The 25,248-nt window shown below is 36.4% G+C and overlaps 3 protein-coding genes across 4 annotated transcripts; 2 read left to right on the top strand and 1 right to left on the bottom strand.

Annotated features, from left to right (window-relative positions):
* Window positions 1-6,628: 6,628 nt before the first annotated feature.
* On the top strand, window positions 6,629-13,871 carry LOC105954272 (ADP-ribosylation factor GTPase-activating protein AGD2). The gene is made up of 18 exons (XM_088827127.1): window positions 6,629-7,083; window positions 7,215-7,291; window positions 7,839-7,939; window positions 8,231-8,301; window positions 8,545-8,607; window positions 8,703-8,747; window positions 8,841-8,906; window positions 9,026-9,073; window positions 9,171-9,266; window positions 9,356-9,397; window positions 10,388-10,603; window positions 10,696-10,827; window positions 10,934-11,236; window positions 11,331-11,594; window positions 11,682-11,803; window positions 12,745-12,829; window positions 12,952-13,406; window positions 13,541-13,871. The coding sequence occupies exons 1-18, from the start codon at window positions 7,036-7,038 to the stop codon at window positions 13,653-13,655; spliced, it is 2,349 nt and encodes a 782-aa protein (XP_088683253.1). The 5' UTR covers window positions 6,629-7,035; the 3' UTR covers window positions 13,656-13,871.
* Window positions 13,872-16,634: 2,763 nt separating this feature from the next.
* LOC105954273 (pyruvate kinase, cytosolic isozyme) lies at window positions 16,635-20,541 on the top strand. Of its 2 annotated transcripts, XM_088826283.1 has the most exons (4): window positions 16,635-16,857; window positions 17,236-17,542; window positions 18,674-19,135; window positions 19,549-20,541. In XM_088826283.1, the coding sequence occupies exons 1-4, from the start codon at window positions 16,658-16,660 to the stop codon at window positions 20,359-20,361; spliced, it is 1,782 nt and encodes a 593-aa protein (XP_088682409.1). In that variant the 5' UTR covers window positions 16,635-16,657; the 3' UTR covers window positions 20,362-20,541. The 2 variants fall into 2 exon arrangements, with proteins under 2 accessions (XP_088682409.1, XP_088682410.1); XM_088826284.1 differs by lacking the exon at window positions 16,635-16,857 and having other exon boundaries at window positions 16,878-17,542.
* Window positions 20,542-22,582: 2,041 nt separating this feature from the next.
* On the bottom strand, window positions 22,583-23,008 carry LOC148766478 (uncharacterized). Its single transcript, XM_088827309.1, has one exon. The coding sequence runs from the start codon at window positions 23,006-23,008 to the stop codon at window positions 22,583-22,585; it is 426 nt and encodes a 141-aa protein (XP_088683435.1).
* Window positions 23,009-25,248: the final 2,240 nt, after the last annotated feature.

The raw sequence follows: 25,248 nt of genomic DNA, 5'->3' as shown, positions 1-25,248 counted from the left end.
TAGTTGCAGGAGAAGAAAAAAAAGTTAACCAATAAACTAAAAGGAAATGGTGGATCAGAATTGTCGTGAGGCCGGTGGGTCTTATTCCATAAAAGGGTTGCACAAGCTTCTTTTATTCACAATTCATTGATGTACAGAGAATAAATTTATACAAGAGAATTGGCTTAATCAAGTCTTAATCAAGCTATTTTAATCACGTCAAATTTGGAGGAAAATATTATAACATAATCACATAAATATGGGAATTAGCTAATCATGTAAATAAGGAAACTAGTTAAGATGGTGTGATATCCTTGATAGGGATTAGATGGGACGGAGTTTTTGTTATTATTAAAGGCATAAACCGCCAGGAAGTTACATAGAGGTTACAAGTAGTGCGTGGGTTGTTTTCTAGTGGGAAGTTAATTTAACCTCCCCCATTATGGCTAAAGGATAGGAAGACCCATATTTAATATATTATTTACAACAATCTCCTTTGGAGATTCCAATCGAAATACTATTGTATTTGTTGCCTCGTTATGGGAAAAACAACATCGATTAGGGAACATAGTACAACGCACAATGTTTTGAATCAACATATGTTGCCTCGTTAAAATTTTGGCGAGGAACGAAAACCCCGTGGGAAAAATAAACCTCGCGCGAATGAAAAAGAGTACAATAGGGCACCCCAGTTATCTTTTAGATACTGAATACATACACAATACTCCCCCTCAAGTTAACTCTCTCTAATATATACAAAGGAGCGAGCTCGGATAATATACACAAGTCAATAGTCTTAACATGCTTTTCAAAAGTGACTTAAGAAGAAACTTACTAAATAAGTCAACTTAATTATTCTGGCTTGTGATCAGTTGGATCACTATTTGCTAAGTTCTTGTTGTTGATTAAAGAAAATATCAAAGTTATGTGCTTAGTGTTATCACATTTAATGAAGTCTATCTTCAATTAAACAATACACTATGCCTTACCTTCAAATACAATCTCGTATGATCTTCGGTGTTAGTCAATTCACAGGAATTTCAAATATGCCCAGTCATTGTTTCAGACCATGTGACTCACGCACTACCTCATGAAGCTAAAATTAGGGCACCCCAATTATCTTCTAGATACTTAATACATACACAGTACTCCCTCTCAAGTTAACTCTCTCTGATATATACAAAGGAGCGAGCTCGAATAATCTACACAAGTCAATAGTCTTAACATGCTTTTCAAAAGTGACTTAAGAAGAAAATTAGTAAATAAGTCAACTTAATTATTCTGACCTGTGATCTGCTGGATCACTATTTGCTAAGTTCTTGTTGTTGATTAAAGAAAACATCAGAGCTATGTGCTTGGCGTTATCACATGTAATGAAGTATATCTTCAATTACACAATGCACTATGCATTACCTTCAAATACAATCTCGTAGGATCTTCGGTGTTAGTCAATTCACAGGAATTTCAAATATGCCCAGTCATTGTTTCAGGCCATGTGACTCACACTACCTCATGAAGCTAAAATTATGCATGATTCGACCTAGTGACAACTAAGGTACATTTGATATATCTCAAAGGCATAATAATGTTCCCATGATTAACTCCATAAATCTTGGGAACGAGTTTTATGTGAGTATGACTTCAAGTCAATGCCAATCTAACCCACGACCGTTGCATCTTTCGCTGACGCGTACGGCGCATCGGTGAGGTAAGCTAAGTCTACCTAACAAATTATCAAAATGCTAAATCATATCGAGTACATGGACTTAAGTACAATAGTACAGATATTGCATTTAAATATGCAATTCTGGTGCTACACTTGCTCTTCCTCCTCCACGTGATGGAATGAATCATTCGACCTATTCCATTGTCAAACCTCCATAGGTATTACTCGATAATTTTTCTTTATCGATAACATCTTATGGGTGCAATTTGATTGATGGACAAAAATCTAATTGACATGATAAATTTTAAGCCCGTGGAGACAAAAAAATAGTCTCCTCGAGATATTTGGTCTCGAGCTCAAATTTCAACTATTGATATGTGGTTTGACTTCTTCAGGAGTCCCTGTCAAGTTCTTGTCCTCGACATAAACTACAGTAATATGAACAACCATAATCCATTGTTGTTCACATATTCTCTTGCGATCAATTGTTCACTTAGGCGATTATCCTATATTCTTCCGGAATATATAAAGTCATAATTAAAATGAAAGTCTAAGCCCAACTGAGTTTATGTTCCGTGGTTTGGAACTATTTACTTCGGGAAATCGAAGTCCTTCCGAAACTTTCATATAAATACTTGTATCTAGATTCCCATAAGATACATTGTTACCACATATTGAATAACATTCATCGTGATCAAGTGTCTCTCTTTAAAGCCAATCTCATGTCGCCAAGTAAATCGTTGTGCTATGAGATGAGTCTTCTAACTCCCAATCTCATTTATTCTATGAGATGAATTATCTGGCTCCCACTCTCATTGGAGCTATGAGATGAATCTTCTGGCTTGCAATCTTGTTTAAGCTATGAGATGATTCTTCTGGCTCCCAATCTCGTTGGAGCTAAGAGATGAATCTTCTGGCTCCCAATCTAATTTATTTTCATGTGCTATTAGATGAGTCATTGGGTTCCCAATCTCATTTATTTTCTTGTACTCTTCATTCTATCAAGGAATTAAACTCAACTCGGATTGTATTTTCTCATTTCGGTCCATCATCCCTTTGTGTATACTTATCAATTGATCGAAGTTTTATCTCATCACTCGATTTAAGTTCAATAACTAGTGTAAGTAAATTTATCATTGACCCTTGGAGCGATCTTCGATGAGACTCAAGGATAAGTCACGACGCAACTGGTCATCTAGTGAAGTCACGGTGATGTTTGGGTGTTAGGGATAGTGGTGCACAACTATACATAAAAATCTCTACTCGATAAGTGAGAACCACTTAGATATTTATAGGGCAAGGGAGTTCAGTGAACTCATCAATATGAGCATCCACTCAAGTTTGCATGTCGATATCACAACATTGATGACTGATGAGACACAATACACATACAATACACATAGTCTCGAAAGGGAAGGATCGATATCCTCATTATTGGTGTAGCCCATCGACTAGAAATTGGTTCAATTGTTACATTATTTTTATTGAATTATGTCATGATTCTACCAAATCAATTCAAAGTAATAGAGTAACTCATTAGGACTATTGCATGAGATAACAAATATAGAATGCTAAAAAAAATGAATTTCGTTAATACGAATTAACTTGTTTGTATAAGAATACGAGAAGACCACAACCACAAGTTGGCTTATTGGTTACTTACTCTAACAAGAATTAATGACATTGAGAGAGAGAGAGAGAGAGAGAGAGATTGCGATTAGCTTGAGAAAATAGACTCGGGGAAATGGAAGTGGGGTTTGACTCGACAGTTGTGGTGAAACTTATTGAAAATGCTGAGATTAAGACCCATCCATTAGAAAATATTATTGAAGATCCTAGGATTTTCCCTAGGAAACCATGGTCAAGTCGGCTTATGTATACAAGGAGAGAAGGCATTGCTTGTGTGGACATTTTGGCACATATAGGACATAGTGCGCAAATTGATTATTGTGTGTGGGATGTACCCTCGAAGAAGATCTCTCTTGTTTTGCATATGATGTAATGTAATGACTTTGTGTTCTTTCTTTTAACAAAAAAAAAAAGGGATCCCCTCATACTCAGCTTGGTCTTGAATATATATATATTTTGGACAATCTATTTATCCATGTGATATTATTCTTAGACATGTTTTACTTATCATACTTCATTTTGTACTGTCACTACCTATTTGATTTACCATTTATATTGTCATATTTTCTAGGGGTAATATGCCAGGAGCCCCTCAAACGAAACTTAATTTGAACTAAATGACAAGTTCAAATCAAAATTTTTAATTAAATTCTTAGTTTGAAATAATATATGAGCCACATCCCTAATTTTTTTGTGTATCCCTATCTTGCCCTTATACCCTAAATCCTATAACTTATATATTCACGTTTCTTCAATTCAAATTTATTTTTCTTCTTTTTATTTATTTCTCTGTCATGTTCTCTCTCCCTCTCCATGTCTTCTCTCACGTTCTCTCTCTCTCTCTCTCTCTCTCTCTCTCTCTCTCTCTATCTCCATTTCTCTCATCTCTCTATATCTCTCTTTTTCTCCAGTAGAAGCACGAATCAAAGGCCGTCGCCGGTGGTCGAGGCGCGACTGCAAGGGTTGTGCGGCGGTGGGTGGGGTCGTGGTGGAGGCGGCGACTGCAGGGGTTGTGCGGCGGAGGTTTGCAGGGGCTGTGCGGCGGTGGTGTTGGGGCAGATCTAGGGTTTGGTGGGGCGGATCTAGGGTTTGGTGGGGCGAATCTAAGTTTTTTCGATTTTGATGTCTATTATGTCTGTGAGTGTCTATAAGTGTCTGGCGGCTGGCGGCTGGCGGCTATGGTTCAAAGGAGGATTTATGGTTTCAAAGGAGGATTTAGGGTTTCAAGATGTCTGTGGGTTACTACGGGTTACTACGGTTTCTGGGTGTCTGCAAATGACTACAGCCGGAAAAAAAATTAAAAAAATGCTAGATGCAAATTAAAAATGTTAAATAATATCGTAGTACATCATAGAATATTTATAATCTGACTTAATTTTCGAATTTGTGAGTGGAGAGGCATTTTTGGAATGAATTTTGATAAAGGATGTGAAACAAATTTTAATTATGCTTGTCATTTAGTTCTAATAAGGTTTGTCACTAGGGACTTATATCTTAAGACCCCTTTTTTTATCTAATAGGCTACTTTTGGCATTTATGACATTAATTTGAAGTTTCAATATAAAGACTTGGGATTGACCTAAACCCTTTTCAATGACCATGTTTTCAAAAAAAATAAGAACAAATGAAGGCTACATTTGGATGGAAATGATTTAATTTGAGGAAGTGATTTGGAGAAAAGATGAGAAATCCACATAAATTGCTCCATTTATAATTAAAAAGGAGAGGTGAAGATTTGAAATCCATTCACAAATGCCTTAGTCAAACAAGTGCAAGAAATTAGTTATTATGTATTTGAAATATCTCCTCCAAATCTTTCCCTCAAAATGTACCAAAAGTTATATGAGTCTACTCGTAAGCATTTGAAAACCCAATAAAAGGTTATTTGTTAAAAGGCAAGGAATATATGCAAGACTAAAATTACTAAGTGCAAGACCTTACCTAATGCAATACCAAAATATAAATAAACTTACTAACAGCAAGACTGAAAATTACAAATATAACCCCAATATTGATTTTGATACTATTCATTCAAATTAGACATAATTACTATTGTAAGACCAAAAAAAAAGGGGAAAAAAAAGAAAATAAAATAAAAATAAAAATAAAGGAAAAATTGAAAAACGAGAGAGAGGGATGTTGTAGGGGAAGAAGGGAAGAATACAAGACGAGAAGAATTGTCGCCGCCCATCCGCCGCCGCCCAACCGCGGGTGCTTGAAAAGGAGGAGAAGAAGAATATGGAGGAAGGAGGAACGAGGAAGGAGGAGAAGGAGAAGGAGAAGAAAAAGAAGAGCATGAAGAAGAAGAAGAAGAAGAAGAAGAAGAAGAAGAAGAAGAAGAAGAAGAAGAAGAAGAAGAAGAAGAAGAAGAAGAAGATTCGACCAGTACATGTTGATTTTCTTGGTGAAAATCGACATTTAAATGTTGATTTTTTGGCAAAAATCTAGATGTTGATTTTTTGGCACAAAAATCAACATCTAGAGTTGATGTCGGTTTTTTGCAAAAAAAATCAACATCTAAATGTCGAATTTGGTGACAAAATTCGACATGTCAATGTCGAATTTTGACTGTGCGAATTTTCTTTTTGAAAAACTTAAAAATCGATCACCTAACTATAAAAATACATTTATTCATAGTTTGTTTTCTATTTTTTCTATAGAATTCTCCATATTGATTTCTCGTTACTCCATAATGTTATCATATGCATGTTTTAGTAAGATTTGATGGTTTTGGGTGTTGAGGATTTTTGGAGAAGATGATGAATTTTTTTTTGAAGAATTTGTGTGAAATAGGTTTGTGAGAAAGATGAAATGAGTTTTGCTTGTATGGTCTTGCACAAAGGACGTTGTAGAATTTTGTAATTGTGGATTTTGTATTTTAGTAAGGGTATAAAAGTTTTTTAATAATTCAGTTGGTGAAAAATTAGATTTGGTCTTCCCCTAAATAATTTTGCAATTGTATATAGTCGCCGCCTTGTTAAAAAGCTGTACACATTTAAAAAATAAACTTTTCAACTTGTATTAAAATCAGAATCAAATTTTCAAGTTCTCTCAATTCTAATTCGAAAAATTCCAATTTTGGAACAATCTTCCTAATTCTGATTTGCGAATTTTCAAAATATTTATACCGGAATTGAAATTATATATAAACTGATTGAGGTTCAATTTTCGTTCCAATTTAATTTTAAAATAATTACAAGTATACCTAAATTTCTTCCAGAAAAATACAAAGAAAATCACACAAAGATTAATAACATTTTATCTAAAATAAAAAAAATTAAAAAATTCGAAACTTTCCGCAACATCTTGGATGTTGAAAAATTTAAATGTTATATGGAAAATTTTGAGGCTTTCAGAATTTGAAATGAATGTTTAGATTCAAACATTTTTTGTTGACTAAAATTGGAAACCAGGCATTTTCTACTTTAAAGAAAAAAAAAAAAAAAAAAGGAAAGAAAATCTAAAAGAGCTAATTTGGATCCATAATTTCAACAATTGAAAGTGTGTTTTGACTCGATCGATAAAAGAAAAAAAATGTGGTGAATGTAAACATTGATTCACCTCATTCGACACAATCATATTATAATGTAGCGCGTCGCCCAAATCCAATGAAAATCATTAATACGTCATGAATTTGTCCGAAACTTGACAACTGCCGACGACGTCGTACTTGGTCGGTCTGTTTCATCTTCCCCGCTCTAGATGCGTAGATCTAAATAAATTTCCTTCTACTGGAAAAAAATCCCCAACTGAAGGAAAAAATGGCAGCGTTCATCAAGCTCGAAGATTCACCTATGTTCCATAAACAGGCAGATTACAGCGTTCTTCTACTTCATATATAAATATGAATTTTGGGAATGCGTGTGTTTTCCTCTTTCAATTTTATTATATTCGGACAAACTTTTTGTTTCTTACAAAATCTGGGAAATTGGATGTTTAGGTGCGATCGATTGAGCATACAGCGGATGAGCTGAGAGATCGTTGCCAGAAGTTGTACAAAGGCTGTAAGAAATACACGTGAGTGCATTTTTGCTGTTGCTATATATAAAGTGTTTACATCTTGGGAGTTGTGTACGATGTTGTCTAATTTGTGAACTCAGTGTTCAAATCTTTCAGCGTTTAATCAAAACATGGGCCGCCACACTGTTAATTGTTCTTGTCAGAAACTTCATCCAGTTGTTGTGAATTTGGGATTTTGATGAGGTTCAATTGTGACCTAGTTTATCAATGGTTGATTGATGCAACTCGTATAATTGATTTTAAAGATTGTTTCAATCTATGAACTAGGTTTTCGACTTTTTTATGTAAGCTCTCGTTTTCCCATAGAGTAGAATTACAAGTATAATTTTAATAGATCTTTTGAAATGGATCAGAACTTCGTCTTTTCTATGCATTGTATAAATCGAGGCTCGTCTAAATTAGTGGTCAACGAATGTAGTAACAACATACATGAAAATGAATTCGCAGTCTGATAAAAAAATCGTATACTTGATTAATTAATTGGTCACAAGGCGAGATTTTTCTAACAACTTGTGCATTTGATTTTGGGGTTTTTACGGCACAGGGAAGGGCTTGGTGACGCGTTGAATTGTGACATGGCCTTTGCTGCATCGTTAGAAGCATTTGGTGGCGGCCTTGACGACCTTCTTGGTGTATCCATTGGAGGTAATAAAAGTGGCGGCGTTGCAAAATTAAAAAAAACGGACCACCCATTGATTCTTCTCGATTTCAGTTGCTCTTTTTAGATAGCATGAGATTCATACTTATTTCTTTTTTCTTCTGCTCTCTTGACAACTGGTTAGTTTATTTAGATTTTGAAATCTACTTATAGCATTAATAAAAAAGATGAAGCCGTTCATTGGATCTTGTCTCGCTAAGTCGAAAAGTCTGACGACAACTTATTTGAAGAGTATTTTAATTAATTAATTAATTAATGCTTGTCTTTGTTTCCTGAAGGTCCGGTGTTATCAAAATTTATCCATGCGTTGCACGAGCTAGCTACGTATAAGGAATTTCTTCGTTCCCAAGTGAGTTATGTTTTATTCAAACATGAAGGACCATTCATGTACGCCTCTTGTCTTATTAAATTTCATCACTCTATTATATTTGACTTATAAACGAGGACGTTATAAATAAGTCCACACATGGATTCAGCTGAGTTTATCAGGGCATGATTGTGAAGCATTGAGTGTAAATGCTCGTTTGAAAAAAGTGTTATCAAATTTTACTAGCTCAGATTCTTTAATCCTGAAATAATTAATGTACTGCAGGTTGAGCATGTACTTGTGGACCGGTTGTCTCAGTTTTTGTCCGTTGATTTGCAAGATGCAAAGGTAGGCACCTTAATTAGCCATTATAAGTTACAGAAACATAAATGTGTTTTTTTATCTTACCTTGATGTACGATGTTTCTCGTATGCTTCCTGTAGGAGTCCCGTCGACGATTTGACAAGGCCATATATGCATATGACCAGGTACTGAAGATGTTTCTGAAGCTCAAGTTTTATATTATATCATTTGTGATTGTTCTGAATCGAATTTTGACTCGTGCATATATTTTGTTTCAGGCACGAGAAAAGGTTTCTTCTTTAAAAAGGACTACACGGGATGAAGTTGTTGTTGAATTAGAAGAGGTACATTTTTTCAATTTTTATCATTCTTGGCTAAAAAGTAACCGTTTGTTAGTGAAACTTATCAATTTTTCGTTTCTTTTTTTCTGAAATGAAACACTCAATTGCTAATTACATGACAGGATTTACACAATTCAAAGTCGGCGTTCGAAAGAAGCCGCTTCAATTTGGTACAGTGATGAACAAACGATCCTCTCTTTATGCTCGTATTATGGATCTCTATTTATCCGACTTGTATTCATCTGATTTTTGAGAGAGAGATTTCAGGTAAATGCTCTCACTAACGTCGAAGCTAAAAAGAAATTCGAGTTCTTGGAATCTTTTAGTGCAATTATGGATGCTCACCTACGATACTTCAAATTGGTATGTTTTTTAGTTCGGTTATCATCAATCTTTGCTCCTCCTTCCTATCATATTCTATCTGACTGGTATACCTCTATATATCGTTTTAGGGATATGACCTATTGAATCGAATGGAGCCATTCATTAACCAGGTATGTTAATCATTCCCATCTCGTGCATTATTTTGAGGAAAGATAATAATAACCATTAATTTGGAATAAGGCGTTGTATTATTATTATTTTTTTTTTGTCTTTTTTTTTTTCTTGTCTAATTTTGATTGTTCAATGGTGGGAGAAACTGATTTTGTTACCAAAGGAACTGATTTTGGAAGTCAACCAATTAATTAGCTGCGTTCACATTTGAATAACAATAATTTCCGGGTGTTTTCTTGAGTGGAATAATGATATAATAAGGGCATTTACCCCTAGGGAGCTTATAATGCCTTTTTGAACCAATTAATTATTCGTCGTTCTTGACATGTGCCGCAATGTGTTATTAAGGACTATAGCTTAATGTTGAATAATTGAAGCAGAGAAGAACAGCTGATAAACTCTTACGTCTAATAAGATGTTTTAAGAGCTGATAAGCTGTTACATCTTATTTTTAGGATTAATTTTTAGAGTGTTTGGATAATGAGCTTATTTCCTATTTGGATAATTCAGTATCCTCAGCATCAATTGCTATTTTTAGAGGTACTTTTTTTTAAAAGATATTATTTGCTCTCCACCAGCTTATTTTAAAAAAAAATTAAGATCTTTTTTTTTAAATTTACCAAACACTTTGGAAGAGCTTATAAGCTCTAAAACATCTTATAAGCTTAGCCAAACACCCTCTAAGAAAAAAAGTGTAAACCAGCTTAAATAATCTTTATACGACGAAGAATATTTTACTGGTCACGCTGTGTGAGCTTTTTGGCTTTCATCACTCCGATAGTTGTTTGCTTATAATTTTATTGTATTAAGGTTCTTCCATTTCCTCTTTACGGGCTTGATCGGCAATTACCATAGATTTGCATAGTACAAAAGCATTATGTGTGTGTGGGGTTCAAACGATGTAGTCACAATTCGATGCAGATTAGTTTGGTTCCTTTATAAACTACTTAAAAATCTACTTATATCATTTTTTTTTTCTACAAGTTCAGGTGTTGACATATGCGCAACAATCGAAGGAGCAGGCAAATATCGAACAAGACAAACTTGCAAAAAGGATCCAGGAGTTCAGGACACAATCGGAACTGAACGAGCTGCAAGCGTCCAGTAAACTGGCTGCGTCTTCAAATTCTGTCGGCATGAATGGATACGGCATGACGTCGTACAAAAGCATGGAGGCAATTAATCTGGCCACTGCTAAAGGTGAGGTGAGTTTGTTTTTCACACGGTAGATTACGAATCGATTTATTCTACTCTGTTACTGTCGTAAAAAAATGGTGTAATCGTTCGCTTTGTTTAGGTCCAGACGATCAAGCAGGGGTATCTTTTGAAAAGGTCTTCGAGCCTGAGAGCAGATTGGAAGAGGAGATTCTTTATTCTCGACAATCAGGGAACATTATATTATTACAGAAACAAAGGCGCCAAACCCGGGGTATGCAGCTATATCATTAGATAATTAAATACATTAGAAAGTCAATCCCGATTCGAGTAGTTTGTAGGTTTCCGCTTTTCTGCCTAATTTCTATTTTGTTTACCAGGGTTCACCTTCGTTTCATTCCACCCAACCATCGGAGCACAACAATCGTGTATTTGCGAGATTTCGGTCAAGGCACCATCGAGAGTCGTCGCACGGTGAAGAAAGTTTAGGCTGCAGCACCGTTGATTTGCGTACTTCAACCATTAAGATTGATGCCGAGGATACTGATCTTCGACTGTGCTTCAGAATTATTTCGCCGATAAAAACTTACACCTTACAGGCTGAAACCGAAGCCGACAGGGTTGACTGGATGAACAAAATCACAGGAGTTATTACATCCCTCTTGAATTCTCACCTGCAGCAGGTGAGCGTCACTGTGAATAGAATAAACTATCCGATGTCGTACGAGGAATCCTTTTGAGTTCTAACATCGAGAATTTCTTTTTTTTGACTGGCAGTTGGACTGGGGGAAAGATGATAATGATAAGATATACGACCTCTCGGGTGCATCTTTTAGTCGTAATAACAGTGGAAGTACTTCGGATGACATTAGAGTAAACCGAACTGATTCTGTTTCGAGTATTCTGAGGGAAGTACCTGGTAATAATCAGTGCGCTGAATGCGGTGCTTCTGATCCCGAATGGGCATCTTTGAATCTCGGCATCTTGATGTGCATCGAGTGCTCCGGTATTCACCGCAATCTCGGAGTTCACATTTCTAAGGTATACTTATAAATATATATGTCAAGTTCTGATAATGGCTACAAGGTAGAATGATAAAATATTCTTCCCCGTGAAACAAATTTACAGGTTAGGTCAGTCAACTTAGACGTGAAGGTTTGGGAGGCTGCTGTGTTGGAGTTATTTAAATCTCTGGGGAATGCATACTGTAATTCTGTCTGGGAGGAAATGCTTCCACTGCAAAACGACTTGTAAGTCCGCTAACCTCTGTCTTAACAAATTTCGGTGTTGTCAAATAGAATCTGGTTTGCAATTGATATAGCTGACTTGAATTTACGAATTTGTGAAAATAATTAATTCTTCACAAATGATCATTTTATTTGAACGATTAATTCATAGGCAGATAAATAGTTGGGAATATCTACTGTTAACAGTCGCGGGCGAATTTGCATAGGTTGATCGAAATGCATAAAAACAAACCTACACTGGCCTAGGCATCATTAAGCCATTATCCTCCCTACAGCAAAATATGGTTACTGCTCGGAAAAGGAAAATGATAACTTGTTGATTACATTAAGGGGTAAATTACGGCCACCCCCTTGAGTTAAGGTCAAATTACGAAAACCCCCTCCTGTTTGGGTAATTACAACCACCACTCAACTATAAATCTTCGTACACGTTCACCCTTATGGTGTCAAATTCAGCATCTTCTAGATTCCGTGGAATGTTGTCTAGTTTGTACTTGTTTTGTGCAGAAATGTTGGTTGTTTCTGATGACCACAATCTAATATTTATAAGCCAAGAGACACATCTTATGATCATCTTGTTTCAAAATTTGGAGCTCGAAAGGGGTAAAACGGGTACAAACTGGAGAGTATTCCATATAATCTAGAAGATTCCACTAAATTTGACATCGAATGTGTAGGAAGATTCATAGTAGAGGGGAGTGGTTGTAATTACATAAATATGAGGCGTTTTTCCGTGATTTGACCTTACCTTAGGAAGTGACCGTAATTTACCCTTACATTAAGTGCCAATTTCAAATTGCGGTCAGAAATTGGGTTTCATGGAAAATGACTTTTCACAAACAAAAAAAAAAATACATATCAAATTGGTTCGTTCAATGTATACTTGGTTTCACGAAGAATCTTTGTAATGTTGGCCAGTTTTTGTTGAACCCAATCATTAACAGACAAAAAGAGTGTGAAACCGCAACAATTATCAAACCAAGCCCGGAGGATGCCACTAATCAAAAAGAGAAGTTCATTCAAGCAAAGGTACGATTTTGGAACCTTTTTTTGCATTTACATAAATCTCTTCATATTTTGGTTTCTTCTTTCTCCGTCAAGCTCTCAACTTGTACATTCAAAAATTGAACTTACTATTTATTGGATTCCAGTATGTTAGAAAACTTCTTGTAAATAAAGAAGCCACATCATCAAGAAATCTTTCCGCTTCCACCATCTGGGAGGCAGTTAGGGCCAACAATCTACGAGACGTATACCGTGTGACTATAGCATCAGACGTAAATATAGTGAACTCAACCTATGACGACATAGCTGGTTGCAATTTGTACCATGACGAAACGGAATCACAGCAAAGCTATCATGATTCTGACAAGAAACAGTTGGATCCAGCAACATGCGAGAAAATAAAATCTTCCCATGATCCAGGAGACTGTCTTCAGGGATGTTCTTTATTACATTTAGCATGCAACTGCGGGAATTTGGTGATGCTGGAGCTGTTATTGCAGTTAGGTGCTGATATAAACAAGCGCGACGTTCATGGGAGAACTCCTCTACAACATTGCATCTTGAAGGGAAACAATGCAATGGCAAAGTTTTTGCTTCGAAGGTAAAATCCTCTTTTCGTAATAATCAGTTCAGAATAAAATAAAATAAGAAATCGAGCCACTATTTGTTTGCTTGTGGTGTAAGTCTAATATGGTGATGCAATATTGATTACGACTGCATATGTTACTTATGCAGAGGGGCACGAGCATCTATAAAGGACGGTGGGGGATTTACTGCTTTAGAAAGGGCTATGGAAATTGGAGCAATAACTGATGAGGAACTCTTTATCTTGCTTTCGGAGAGCGAGTAAATTGTCCAGTATTAATTTACCCATGATTGTTTACTCGAGACATGTGTTTGGATTTGTGATGTATGTATCAATTTTGTTTTTGTTGAAAATTCAAGTCTTGTTGGACATATAACAAATAGGGTTCGAAAATGTGCGTTGCTCAAACTTTCATGAGATTATAAATGTCAAACTTGCGCAGCAGATATGCCATTCTGAATTAAAGCAGATAGTTTTTTTTTTTTTTTCTCTTTCTAACGAGCTCAAAATCATATCAAGCTACTCGATACTCGACTCAAAACCGTTAGGTTCTCTGTTATTTTCAATATCTAAATTTCAATTTTTGTAACAATTAAGAGGGTGAAATACTTTTTGAATTTTTGAAATACAAATGGATATTTAGGTTTTCTAGTTTTTTAAATTGAAATTGGAGGTTGCTTTTCACTTCTATTTATTTTTTAAATGCATAATTGTGATTCTACACGTATAGTTTTTTTTTATTAAGTCCCTTTTTTTTTTTATTACCTTTTTTTCCTTAAATAATCAATAATAACTTACCATTTAGATTATATTTAAAACAAAATAGAATAAAAATTAAAATGTCAGGAATTTGATAAGAAAATTTGACTACGATCCAAAAACGTAGAAATCAAATAATCAATTATGCTTATATACATAACTACAATAATTGAGAAACAATAAGGTAAGAAAAAAAAAAACAAAGGGACAGCCAAAAGGAAAAAAATCTTCAAAAGTTAGAATACCGCAAGAAAATTATATAGAGTGCATTTATCAACGAGAGATATACTTTGAAGGTGCATTTTGCTAATTCTAAAAATTAGGGTGCAAATTGTCAATCTATATCATCTTGAGGGTGAAAATGCAATATCATCTTGATTGTTTATTGCATTAATAAAGGAAAAACAACAACCATAAGTTGTCTTGTTGGTCACCTACTCGAACAATCTCCCATTTGACCTAAAATCAACTACTCATGAATCGTATCCCATCAAATCTCGATGTTTCTCGTGGACCGATCTGGACAAAGGCTTCATAAATGGATCTGCTACATTGTCTTCCGAGCTGACTCGTTCGACCTTAACTTCACCTCTATCAATGATCTCTCTGACCACATAATACTTCCTCAGAATATGCTAACTCAAGTATATCATCCAAGATAATAAATTAATTTATCAATTCGAAATACTAGATTAATTATAAACTAACATTTGCAATAAATTATACTCGTTCGACCTTAACTTCTCGCGTTTCTTGCTCCAAGTTTTTCTCCAATATTCCCTAAAAAAATCCTTATGGAACTTGCCTTGGAAACCCTTTTAGTTTTACGATTAAAATACGAATTTTTGCCAAAATTTGCTCTCCGACCACAGTCCCATAATATGCAATAACATGTGGGGCCGCAATCTCACAAGGCATGACATCACTTTTTTTGAACAACTATCTTGGATTGGGTCTGAGTTTCCTTCACAGTTCTGGTATTCGGATCCCAGGAGGCACCAAGAATTTTTCATCCGGTTCTCTCGGATTTTTATACGTCATTTCGTCTTTTGCCTTTATGACCTTGTAACTCTCAATTCTTCACCTGCATAGTTATGAATCAACACATTTATCATATTAATTTAAACAAATTCCAATTGAAAGTACTTGTATCTCGAAATCAAAATCGTGACAGTCCATGCCGGTTTTTTCTAACTTCATCTCAAAACACTTGAAATATAAAAGCTTAAAAATTTAAAATTAGAGATGAAATGAGTTGTTTGGTTGTCAAAATAAGATTAACCAAAATAAAATTAAATAATCTAATAAAGTCTAATTATTTTAGGGACTTGCTATTTGCGGTTTGAAAATTGCTATTTGCGGTTTATAACAAAAAATACTTTATCTCTCTAAAACCCCAAAATTCCCAAAAAAATCCAAAAACCCCCCAAAACGCATAAAAGCCCAACTTGGGTGCCCATTCATGCAGTGCACGCCCAAGTTGGGCGTGCAAGCTGCATTTGGGCGCCCGAGTTGGGCGTCCAGTGCAAAAAAAAAAAAAAAATTTTTTTTTTTAGTTGAACGCCCAAGATGGGCGTTCCAACATTTTTTTCGAAAAAAAAGCCCTACAAATCGATTTGTAGGGCTTTTTAACATGAAATTGGCTCCGTAATCGACCTGCCCAATGCATATTACACATAAAAGAGTCGAAATTACATCAAAAAATCGAAGCCCAACCCTTCTTCAAGCTTGATTTCGAATTTTCGAATTTTTCTTTTTTTTTTTTTTTTGCTATTTGCAATTTGGGGGATTTTTGGATTTTTTTGGAAAGTTTTGGGGGGTTTTGTTATAAACCGCGAATAGCAATTTTCTAACCGTAAATAGCATTTCATTTATTTTATAGGACTCCGGATGTCTAACAAAAAAACTCCGTAAATTGCAAAATAACTCATGATAACATAATGTATTTATGGGCGACCCGGCAAGTTATTGTGCATACCAAACGTCAAACAAAATCCGATATGCCTAATTGGGCCACCCAATAAGGCAACAATTTTTCTACCTACTGGGACACGAGTCCGATTTAGAAGAACACTATTACGAAAGCCCAATCACATTCAAATAAGGTTTGAGCTCAACAAATTAACCTCAGCTCAATCGACAATGTATAAATAACGATTTAATTCATTTATTAAAGTTACGCCACATTATCTGAACAATAGGACAATTTGTATTCTCTCAACTACCTCTACTATCCGCACGTGTGACTAGAGTGTCGGAGGGGTTTCCGCCGGATCAACCCCGAGCCTAGTTCACGTGTTCTCTGTTCACATGTATCTCAGGACCATCTAGCTCGTGAACCAGTGATCCACTTTGCTCTCCCAACTCATCCTACCTCAACTCAACTATTTAAGGTAACCTATCTTTAGCATCATCAAAGTCCAATTATTTAGTTAATAATGACTAAACTCATCAACCAAACGAGGCCTAAGAAGGCCTAAGAGTTTGAAATAAATAGTGGAAATTGTATGATAGAAGTAAAATTTGTAGTGCAAATAGTAGATTCAATCAAACGAACTAAAATCTGTGGATGGAATATCCGGTTTCTGGTATTCGCCCTTTTTATGATAAAATTGCGCACGTGGCTTAAAAAAGATGAGTCACAGTTGTTGAGAATAGACACCACTGAGAGAGATAGAGAGATAGAGATCTCACCATCTCCCCTGCTGCTTTCGCTTATCTCAACTGCTGCACTGGTAAGTCTCTCATCAACTTCCTTTCACCATGATCTTCATGTTTTTTTTTTTTTCCGCCAACTGTTAACTTTGTTTTTTCTCACTTCATTTTCAATTGCTTCCATTTCTGTGTAATATTTATTTAAATACAAATTTACAGCAAATCGTTAGACATTTCTGTGTAATATTTTCAATTGTTTTTATATTTGTTTTGTTTGGCTCATGAAATCATTGTTTATCGATAATGTAGAACATTCATCAAGTCATTTAATTACTTGAATTTATTAATGCTTTGAGTAGTTTGATTATAAGAAAAAAAAAAAAAAACTGATGTAATTTTTTTTTTTTTTGGTTTTTGGTTGTGGATTTAGAAAGAGGGAAGAGAGTGGGGTTAGTAAAAAAAAAATGGCAAATATAGGGATTGAGGGAATATTGAAGGAGCTGCAATCATCTGGTAGTGGTAGTGGTAGTCGAATACCCAAGACAAAGATTGTATGCACTTTGGGTCCTGCTTCTAGAACAGTGCCTATGCTCGAGAAGCTCCTTCGTGCCGGTATGAACGTTGCTCGTTTCAATTTCTCACACGGGACACACGAATACCATCAGGAGACTCTTGACAATCTCAAAATTGCTATGCACAATACCCACATCCTTTGTGCTGTCATGCTTGATACTAAGGTCCTTTCCTTTTCCCTCAACCTCTTCCTTTTTACTACTCTGATTTATGAGCAAGCATAGCATTCGTGTTCAAATTTTGAAATAAATGTTTAGTCCTTAATTTTGTTAGAGTTGCATTGGTTTTAATTTTTGGCTAACTAGGCCTGATCATGTTGTTATAGCAATCTTATTCGGAACATTGTTTCTTTTCTAGTTTCTTTTCTACTCGGTAGGGGTGCAAGTTGGAACGAAAATTTCAATTTCCGCCGATTCCAATCCGAAGAGTTCCGATTGTGGAACAACCTTTTTCATCCTAACTTCTGAAATTCCGATTTCCGATTTTTTTGGATTGGAATTGGAATCATAAATTTTTTTTTGGAATTTTCGATTTCCGATCCGATTTAATTTCCGAAATTAATTCTGCAAAATTCTCAATTTTTTTATTCCGAAAAATACACCTATAAATAATATATTATAAAATACTTATTTTAAGTTTTTCTATTTTGTTTTCTGAAACCGGAATTTGATTTAAGTTTTGTTTTAGGATTTTGACGTATTGAATTTGTTGTTGGGAGTTTTATTGGATCTTATGATGTGGTTTATTTATTTTTATTTTTTTGAACTGAAATTTAGTAGTAATTACTTTTACTTTTATCATCGTGAATGTTCTTATTTTTAAAACAAATATGAAATTTTTAGAAAATTTCCGCTAAGTTTCGAAATTTTCAAACTTTGATTTCGGATTTTTTTCCAAAATTCCAAAATTTCTGGGTCTTTTGGAATTGGAATGAATTTTTAAATTCCGAAAATTGGGAATTGAAATTGATTTTGTACTTTCGAAAATTTTTGGAAAATTTTCCGAAAAGGCTAATTCAGATCCGATCCAACCGACTTTCACCCCTACTACTAGAAGAAAAAAAAAAAAGGACTGTTGAGTTTGCGGAGTTGTATTTCGGAGCATAATTTGATGGAACTTATGCTTGTTGGTTTTGATTTAAAGGAGATGGGTGTATATTACATGATTGTTATGATCATGAGTTGGTTTACTAACTGACAACAAATTAGGACATAAAGCACATTATTAAGAGCGAGAAAGGACGAGATTTTGGTTAACCCTGTTTCGGACAATTTTATCATGTAATTTTTTATCAGGGCCCCGAGATTCGAACAGGTTTCCTCAAGGATGGGAAACCCGTTCAACTAAAAGAAGGCCGAGAAATTACAGTAACAACAGATTACACCATAAAAGGAGACGAGGAAACAATCTCAATGAGTTACAAAAAATTGCCTGTCGACTTGAAACCCGGAGGTACAATTCTGTGTGCAGATGGTACAATCACACTCTCGGTTTTGTCATGCGACCCTGCTGGTGGAACAGTTAGATGCCGTTGCGAAAACACAGCAATGCTGGGGGAGAAGAAAAACGTGAATTTACCGGGGGTAGTAGTGGATCTTCCAACACTTACGGACAAGGACAAAGAAGACATACTAGAATGGGGTGTTCCTAATAATATTGATATGATCGCTCTCTCTTTCGTTCGTAAGGGATCTGATCTTGTTAATGTCCGAAAGGTTCTTGGCCCTCATTCCAAGCGTATTCAGTTAATGTCAAAGGTTTGTTCACTTATCTAAATCGATCTTTTCTTCTTTTTATTTTCTTCTTAAAGCATGGATGTTTATATTTCAAGTGTATTCAGTTAATTCTGAGAGGATTTAATTACTTTGTATTGTGTAGATTTGTGTTATAACGAATTGCTTGAAAAATCTTTGTGTTATTAATATTACCAAAAACTCCCCTATCATGCATTTTGTTTTTAGCACACTTTCCTTAAATGGTGATGTTTTAGGAGTAGTTTGCTAAAAACAATTGCATTATAAGGGTTTTTTTGCTAATACTAATAACGCGGTGACTATTTTTACAATAAGAGTAAATACATGGGTGTTGAGTGCAATAAACTCTACTTGCGAATAGTATAACGAATTTTGTCGATTCATTTCTCTGATTATCGAATTATTATATATCAAAGGTTGAGAACCAAGAGGGAGTGATCAACTTCGATGAAATCCTCCGCGAGACGGACTCGTTCATGGTCGCGCGTGGCGATTTAGGAATGGAAATCCCAGTCGAAAAAATATTCCTGGCCCAGAAAATGATGATATACAAATGCAACATCGCGGGGAAGCCAGTAGTGACCGCCACACAGATGCTCGAGTCCATGATCAAATCCCCCAGGCCCACTCGCGCCGAAGCCACCGACGTAGCCAACGCAGTCCTCGATGGAGCCGACTGCGTCATGCTCTCCGGCGAGAGTGCCGCCGGAGCCTACCCAGAACTGGCGGTTCAAATCATGGCCCGAATCTGCATCGAGGCTGAGTCATCGCTCGATTACGGCGCCATCTTTAAAGCCATGATAAAGTGGGCCCCACTGCCCATGAGCCCGTTGGAGTCCTTGGCTTCTTCGGCCGTGAGGACCGCCAACAAGGCGAGGGCGAAGCTGATTGTGGTGATGACACGTGGCGGGTCGACTGCGAAGCTGGTGGCGAAGTACAGGCCAGCTGTGCCGATCTTGTCGGTTGTAGTCCCAGTTCTGACAACAGACTCATTTGATTGGTCGATTAGCGACGAGGCGCCAGCTAGGCAGAGCTTGATTTACAGAGGATTGATTCCGGTTCTTGCCGAAGGGTCTGCGAAGGCGACTGATGCGGAGTCGACTGAGGTTATCTTGGAAGGTGCATTGAAGTGCGCGACTGAAAGGGGGCTTTGCGAGAGTGGTGATGCTGTTGTCGTGCTTCATCGTATTGGCTCTTCGTCTGTTATCAAGATTTGCCTTGTTAAGTGAAGAGGGGATTATTATCTCATTTCATTTCTAGTCATTACTTCTGGTTTTTCCTTGTTTTTTTTTTGTTTTTTTTTTTGTTTTTGGTTGTTGATTTGGTAATGTTCTATTTTTCAAGAGATATTCAGTTGCTTGGGGAGCTGCAACTAATCAGTCTTAAATAATGCATGCTGCTTCTTGTTATGTCGCATACCCTTATCCTTTTATTTCAAATTAGATGTGGTTTAAGGTTTCGGCACAACTATTAGAAAAATGGGTAAATTATGAAAAATTAGCTGAACTTAGGCTAAATAATGAAAAACACTCCCCAACTATCCGCAATTATAAAAAATTCTCCAATGTTTGTTTTCCTCTTACACTGACCTCATTACGGTATAATTTTTCAAGTAATTTTTTTTATTTATGTTAATATTTTCTGAAAAATGTCAATTCTACTTCTGTAACCGTGGCATTTTTTTATGCTACTTTTTAAAAATAAAAGTTACCTCGTATGAGTATTGGTGCACTAAAAAGCCGTGAAGGTGTTATTTAAGAACAAATAAAGATTCCGTGTAAAGGCTTCCTAAGGGTAATTCAAAACGTAGCATGAAAAAATGTCACATCTGCAGGGGTATAATCGGCATTTTTTTGAAACTCAAAAGAATTTCATGAAAATTACATTGTAAGGACGTCAGTGTAAGATAAAATAAATGCAAGGGGATTTTGGTAATTATTGATAGCTGACCGTATTTTTCGTAATTTACACTAAGTTCAGGGGGTTTCTTAATTTATCATAGAGAAATTAATAAATGCTATTTGGTTTTAGAAAAAAGAAAAAAGAACTAATGCAGAGAATATATAATCTGCACAAATAATATTAATTTTTGAAAATTTTCTAAACAACAGTTACTCATCTGAAAAGGAATTGGGCCCAACAAGCAAGGTCCCATTCAGCCCATCTAAGAAAAATACACTCTGACCATTTGATGTAAGACCACCAAAGAAAGGCCCAAGTGGAAGAAGCCCACAGATCCGGCCTCTCTTTGTAAGGACCTAATCAGCGAGAGGATTAACACCCGACGGGTCCGACCGGGCTACTCGCTCGGGTGAGGGGGCGCAAAGGCCCCACTATGGACATAAGAGGCGACAAGCATTGAGGGTCGCATTAATGGAGTACTAACAATAATTCTTTATGCCTTCATCGGTGCATTAAATGTTGTGACACCAAAATTTAATGGCCGAATGGCAAGAGACCGCCGCTAGCAGGGGAGACGTACGGGCTAGGCTACTCCTGGTAATCCGATAGAGAACGGTCGTAGCCATCCCGAGGGTAATTATGAGTCGGGTTACCCGGTAAACGTATGAGAGCGGCGGGTTACGCCTGCTCATCCGTGATTTATGCAGAACTTATGTCAAGGTATTATAAATACAGGTTCACACACTGCAAAATGCATGTTCCATCTATGTATCTCTTCTAAATCAAGATAACGCATCCACTCTTAAAACAACCTTCGATTCATCGACTTGACGGTCAGAGTGCTAATTCCGGCTTCGGTCCGGCTCTCTTCTCTTGCAGAGTTTATGGAGTAGGTTGCTTGTCAAGTCCCTCATTCACACTCAATCTCGCAAGTGGCTAAGGCGGTTTTAGGGCGGATCAATTGACGCCGTCCGAGGGAAACGCTTACTAAACAAGCCTACTGTTGGTGGTAATATACACGCAAGTGCACGTTACAAGTAATATAATGGACTAAAAGTCCGAGTATCGATCCCACAAAGAATATTTAATTATTTAATTCTAGACGCTAAATTTTACCAATTATGATCAAGCCCACCCTACACAGTCGAAAGTTTATCAATTATTCTAAATTAAACTAAATTAAATCAAAACTAATTAAACAACCCAAAATACGAAAGCAATTAAAAACGAAGATTTATCAGAGAAAACAAGCCTAGGATTTTATTCTTCCCCCTATGTGATTATTAATTCCCCAATTCCTTCAATTATGCAAGTTATTAAATCGGATTACTAACCTGAGATGCTAAATTAATCATAACCCGCTTCCGCGTGTATTATAATTCTAATACTATAGATTCAATTACTGTATTCCTACGCAATTAAATATAGAACACAATATGAAGCACAAATCTCAATAATGGTTACCTAAGAGATTAACTGCGTTCCTATGTTAATACTACAAAGGCTTTTTTTTTTTTTTTTTGAGAAAAAAAAATTAGAGCATTTCATTCAAGACATATCAGATGACACAATATCCAAAACCACATCAGGTAATTCATGAACAAAATTTGATTTTTTCCTTGACAAAGCCGCTATTTCGTGGGCTGCTTTATTACCATTTCGCCGAATGTGTTGAGCTCTAAACTTCGGTAAACTTGCTCCCAACCTCTGTATATCTGCTATAATGTTACCATATTCTGATCGAGATCTGAAGACATCTTTAATGGCTGATATTACGACTAAGGAATCGCCTTTTAATATTATATTTCCCCAATTATGAATTTTAGCCATCTCCATTGCCATTAATCCTGCTTTAGCCTCCTCCGATGTCGGATCCAAATGTTGTTTTATACTTCTAGATAGCCATCCCAGACATGCGCCTGTACTCGATCTTGCAATCACACCTAGGCCGCATACACCGTCAACATTATTCATTGTCGCGTCAAAATTTAGTTTCACTTCATCGTGGTCAGGGGGTAGCCATTGCCCATCTTCGTTAGTCTTCTAAATTCTTGGACGCAAAACCTCTATGCTATCTACATCAGAAAAAAAAAAAAAAAAAAACGAGGTATACCAATCCCATTCAAGGATTTATATGAATTCAGCTCTTGCCTATACGACTCGGGGTTGAAATATTTGGGTTATACTGGAAACCTGTGTACGTGGTCGAACGAATTATAGGAAACACCCCTTTACAATACGGGGACGGCTTGACAGAGCATGTGCTATGAATGATTGGATGAATCTTTTCCCAAATTATTGTGTTGTTCACCTTGAGACAATTAGCTCAGACCATTCCCCTATTCGCACTTAAAAGGTAGAGGCAGAACACAACAAAATCGAAGACAACAGGGTTTTAAGTTCGAAGCTATGTGGCTGAAAACGGAGGATTGTGCCAAAATTGTTGAGGAGAGTTGGAAGCCAATGCACGTGTCAAGTGAGGAACAAGGGCAGTGGAATAATATGGAAAGTTGTAAATGGGGTCTGTTAAAGTGGAGCGAACTTTCTTTCCAAGGGGTCTCGATTCGGATTTATTATTTAAAAGAACAAATCCTCACGATGAAAAAGGTTATACTCGCGTATGAATGTTGCCAACGGATAAATGAGTTCTCTGACGAACTAAATGAACTACTAGACAAGGAAGAGATGATGTGGCGACAACGAGCAAAGGTACACTGGATGAGGGAGGGGGAAAAGAATACAAAGTTTTTCACGCTAAGGCCTCATCAAGAAAGAGGAAAAATTACAATCATGGGATTACAAAACTCGAATGGGGAATGGTGTAATGATGGGGCTGACCTGGAAAATACAGTGATGGATTATTTTCGCAAAATATTTACATCTAGTCGACCGACGGAAGCAAAGTTAGATGAAGTGCTCGAAGTCGTTGAACCAAAAGTTAGCCCATATATTAACATGGAATTACTCCGAGAGTACTGAGCTGAAGAGGTTAAAAGTACCATCGACAGCATGCACCCATTAAAATCCCCAGGTCCCGATGGTTTTTCGGCTATTTTTTTTCAACTCTATTGGCACATTGTTGGTAAGGATGTCGTTAGGTGGGTTTTGCAGTTACTTAATCACATGGAATTCCCTTTTGCAGGAAACTTAACGCATATCGTTCTTATCCCTAAGTGCTCAAATCCGGAAAATATGACTCATTTTCGCCCAATCAGTCTTAGCAATGTGGTATACAAGATCGCGTCAAAGACCATTGTTAATCGATTGAAGCCTTTTATGCACTTAATTATTTCGGAATCTCACTCTGCCTTTGTACCATCGCGACTCATATCAGATAATGTCCTCATAGCTTACGAAATTTCACATTACATGAAACGAAGCTCTGGGGAACACATGGCAATAAAACTCGTCATGAGCAAGGCTTATGACCGTATGGAGTGGTCATTCTTACACAAAGTTATGTTGCGGTTGGGCTTTGATCCTCGTTTCATAAAGTTAATCATGTTATGCGTGTCTACGGTGGCTTATGCTTTCGTTCTGAATGGGGGCGTTTTTGGGTTCCTTACTCCGGAGCGGGGTATTAGACAGGGAGCCCATTATCGCCGTATCTTTTCCTTTTTGTTACTGAAACATTAAGCGTTATGATTAGTCGTGAAGAAAGTAAGGGCTTTCTATCAGGTCTCACGGTGTGTAGGGGCTCGCCGAAGGTCTCACACCTTCTGTTTGCTGACGATACCATGATATTTTGTAAGGCTAATGAGCGTTCAACAATTAGTATTAAAAGTATCTTGCTAAACTATGAAGAGGCATCAGGTCAATAAGTGAATTTTGAGAAATCGTGTATTGTTTTTAGCAAGAATACAAGTGAACCAGTGAAGGAGATGATTCATTTAGTTCTTCCAATGGAAGTGGTCGACAAACACGGGAAATATCTTGGGCTTCCTTCAGTTGTCGGCAAATCCAAACGCGAAGTTTTCGCCATCATCCTGGATAAAGCGTGCTCACGTCTTCATGGATGGAAAGAAAAATGGCTATCAAGAGGTGATAAAGAAATCTTAATTAAAACGGTAATTCAAGCAATCCCATCGTATGCAATGTGCTGTTTTAGATTGCCGGATTTTTTCATCAAAGATCTCGAACACAAAATAGCAAATTTAATGAGGATCGGTGTATTTGGAACTATAACTGAAGTGTGTTATTTTCAGTTTGTAGTG

This window comes from Erythranthe guttata, chromosome 12 (assembly GCF_056151865.1).
Source record: "Erythranthe guttata isolate IM_541 chromosome 12, IM_541, whole genome shotgun sequence".
In the NCBI taxonomy this organism is placed as follows: domain Eukaryota; kingdom Viridiplantae; phylum Streptophyta; class Magnoliopsida; order Lamiales; family Phrymaceae; genus Erythranthe; species Erythranthe guttata.
This window is presented reverse-complemented; position numbering and strand designations above follow the sequence as displayed.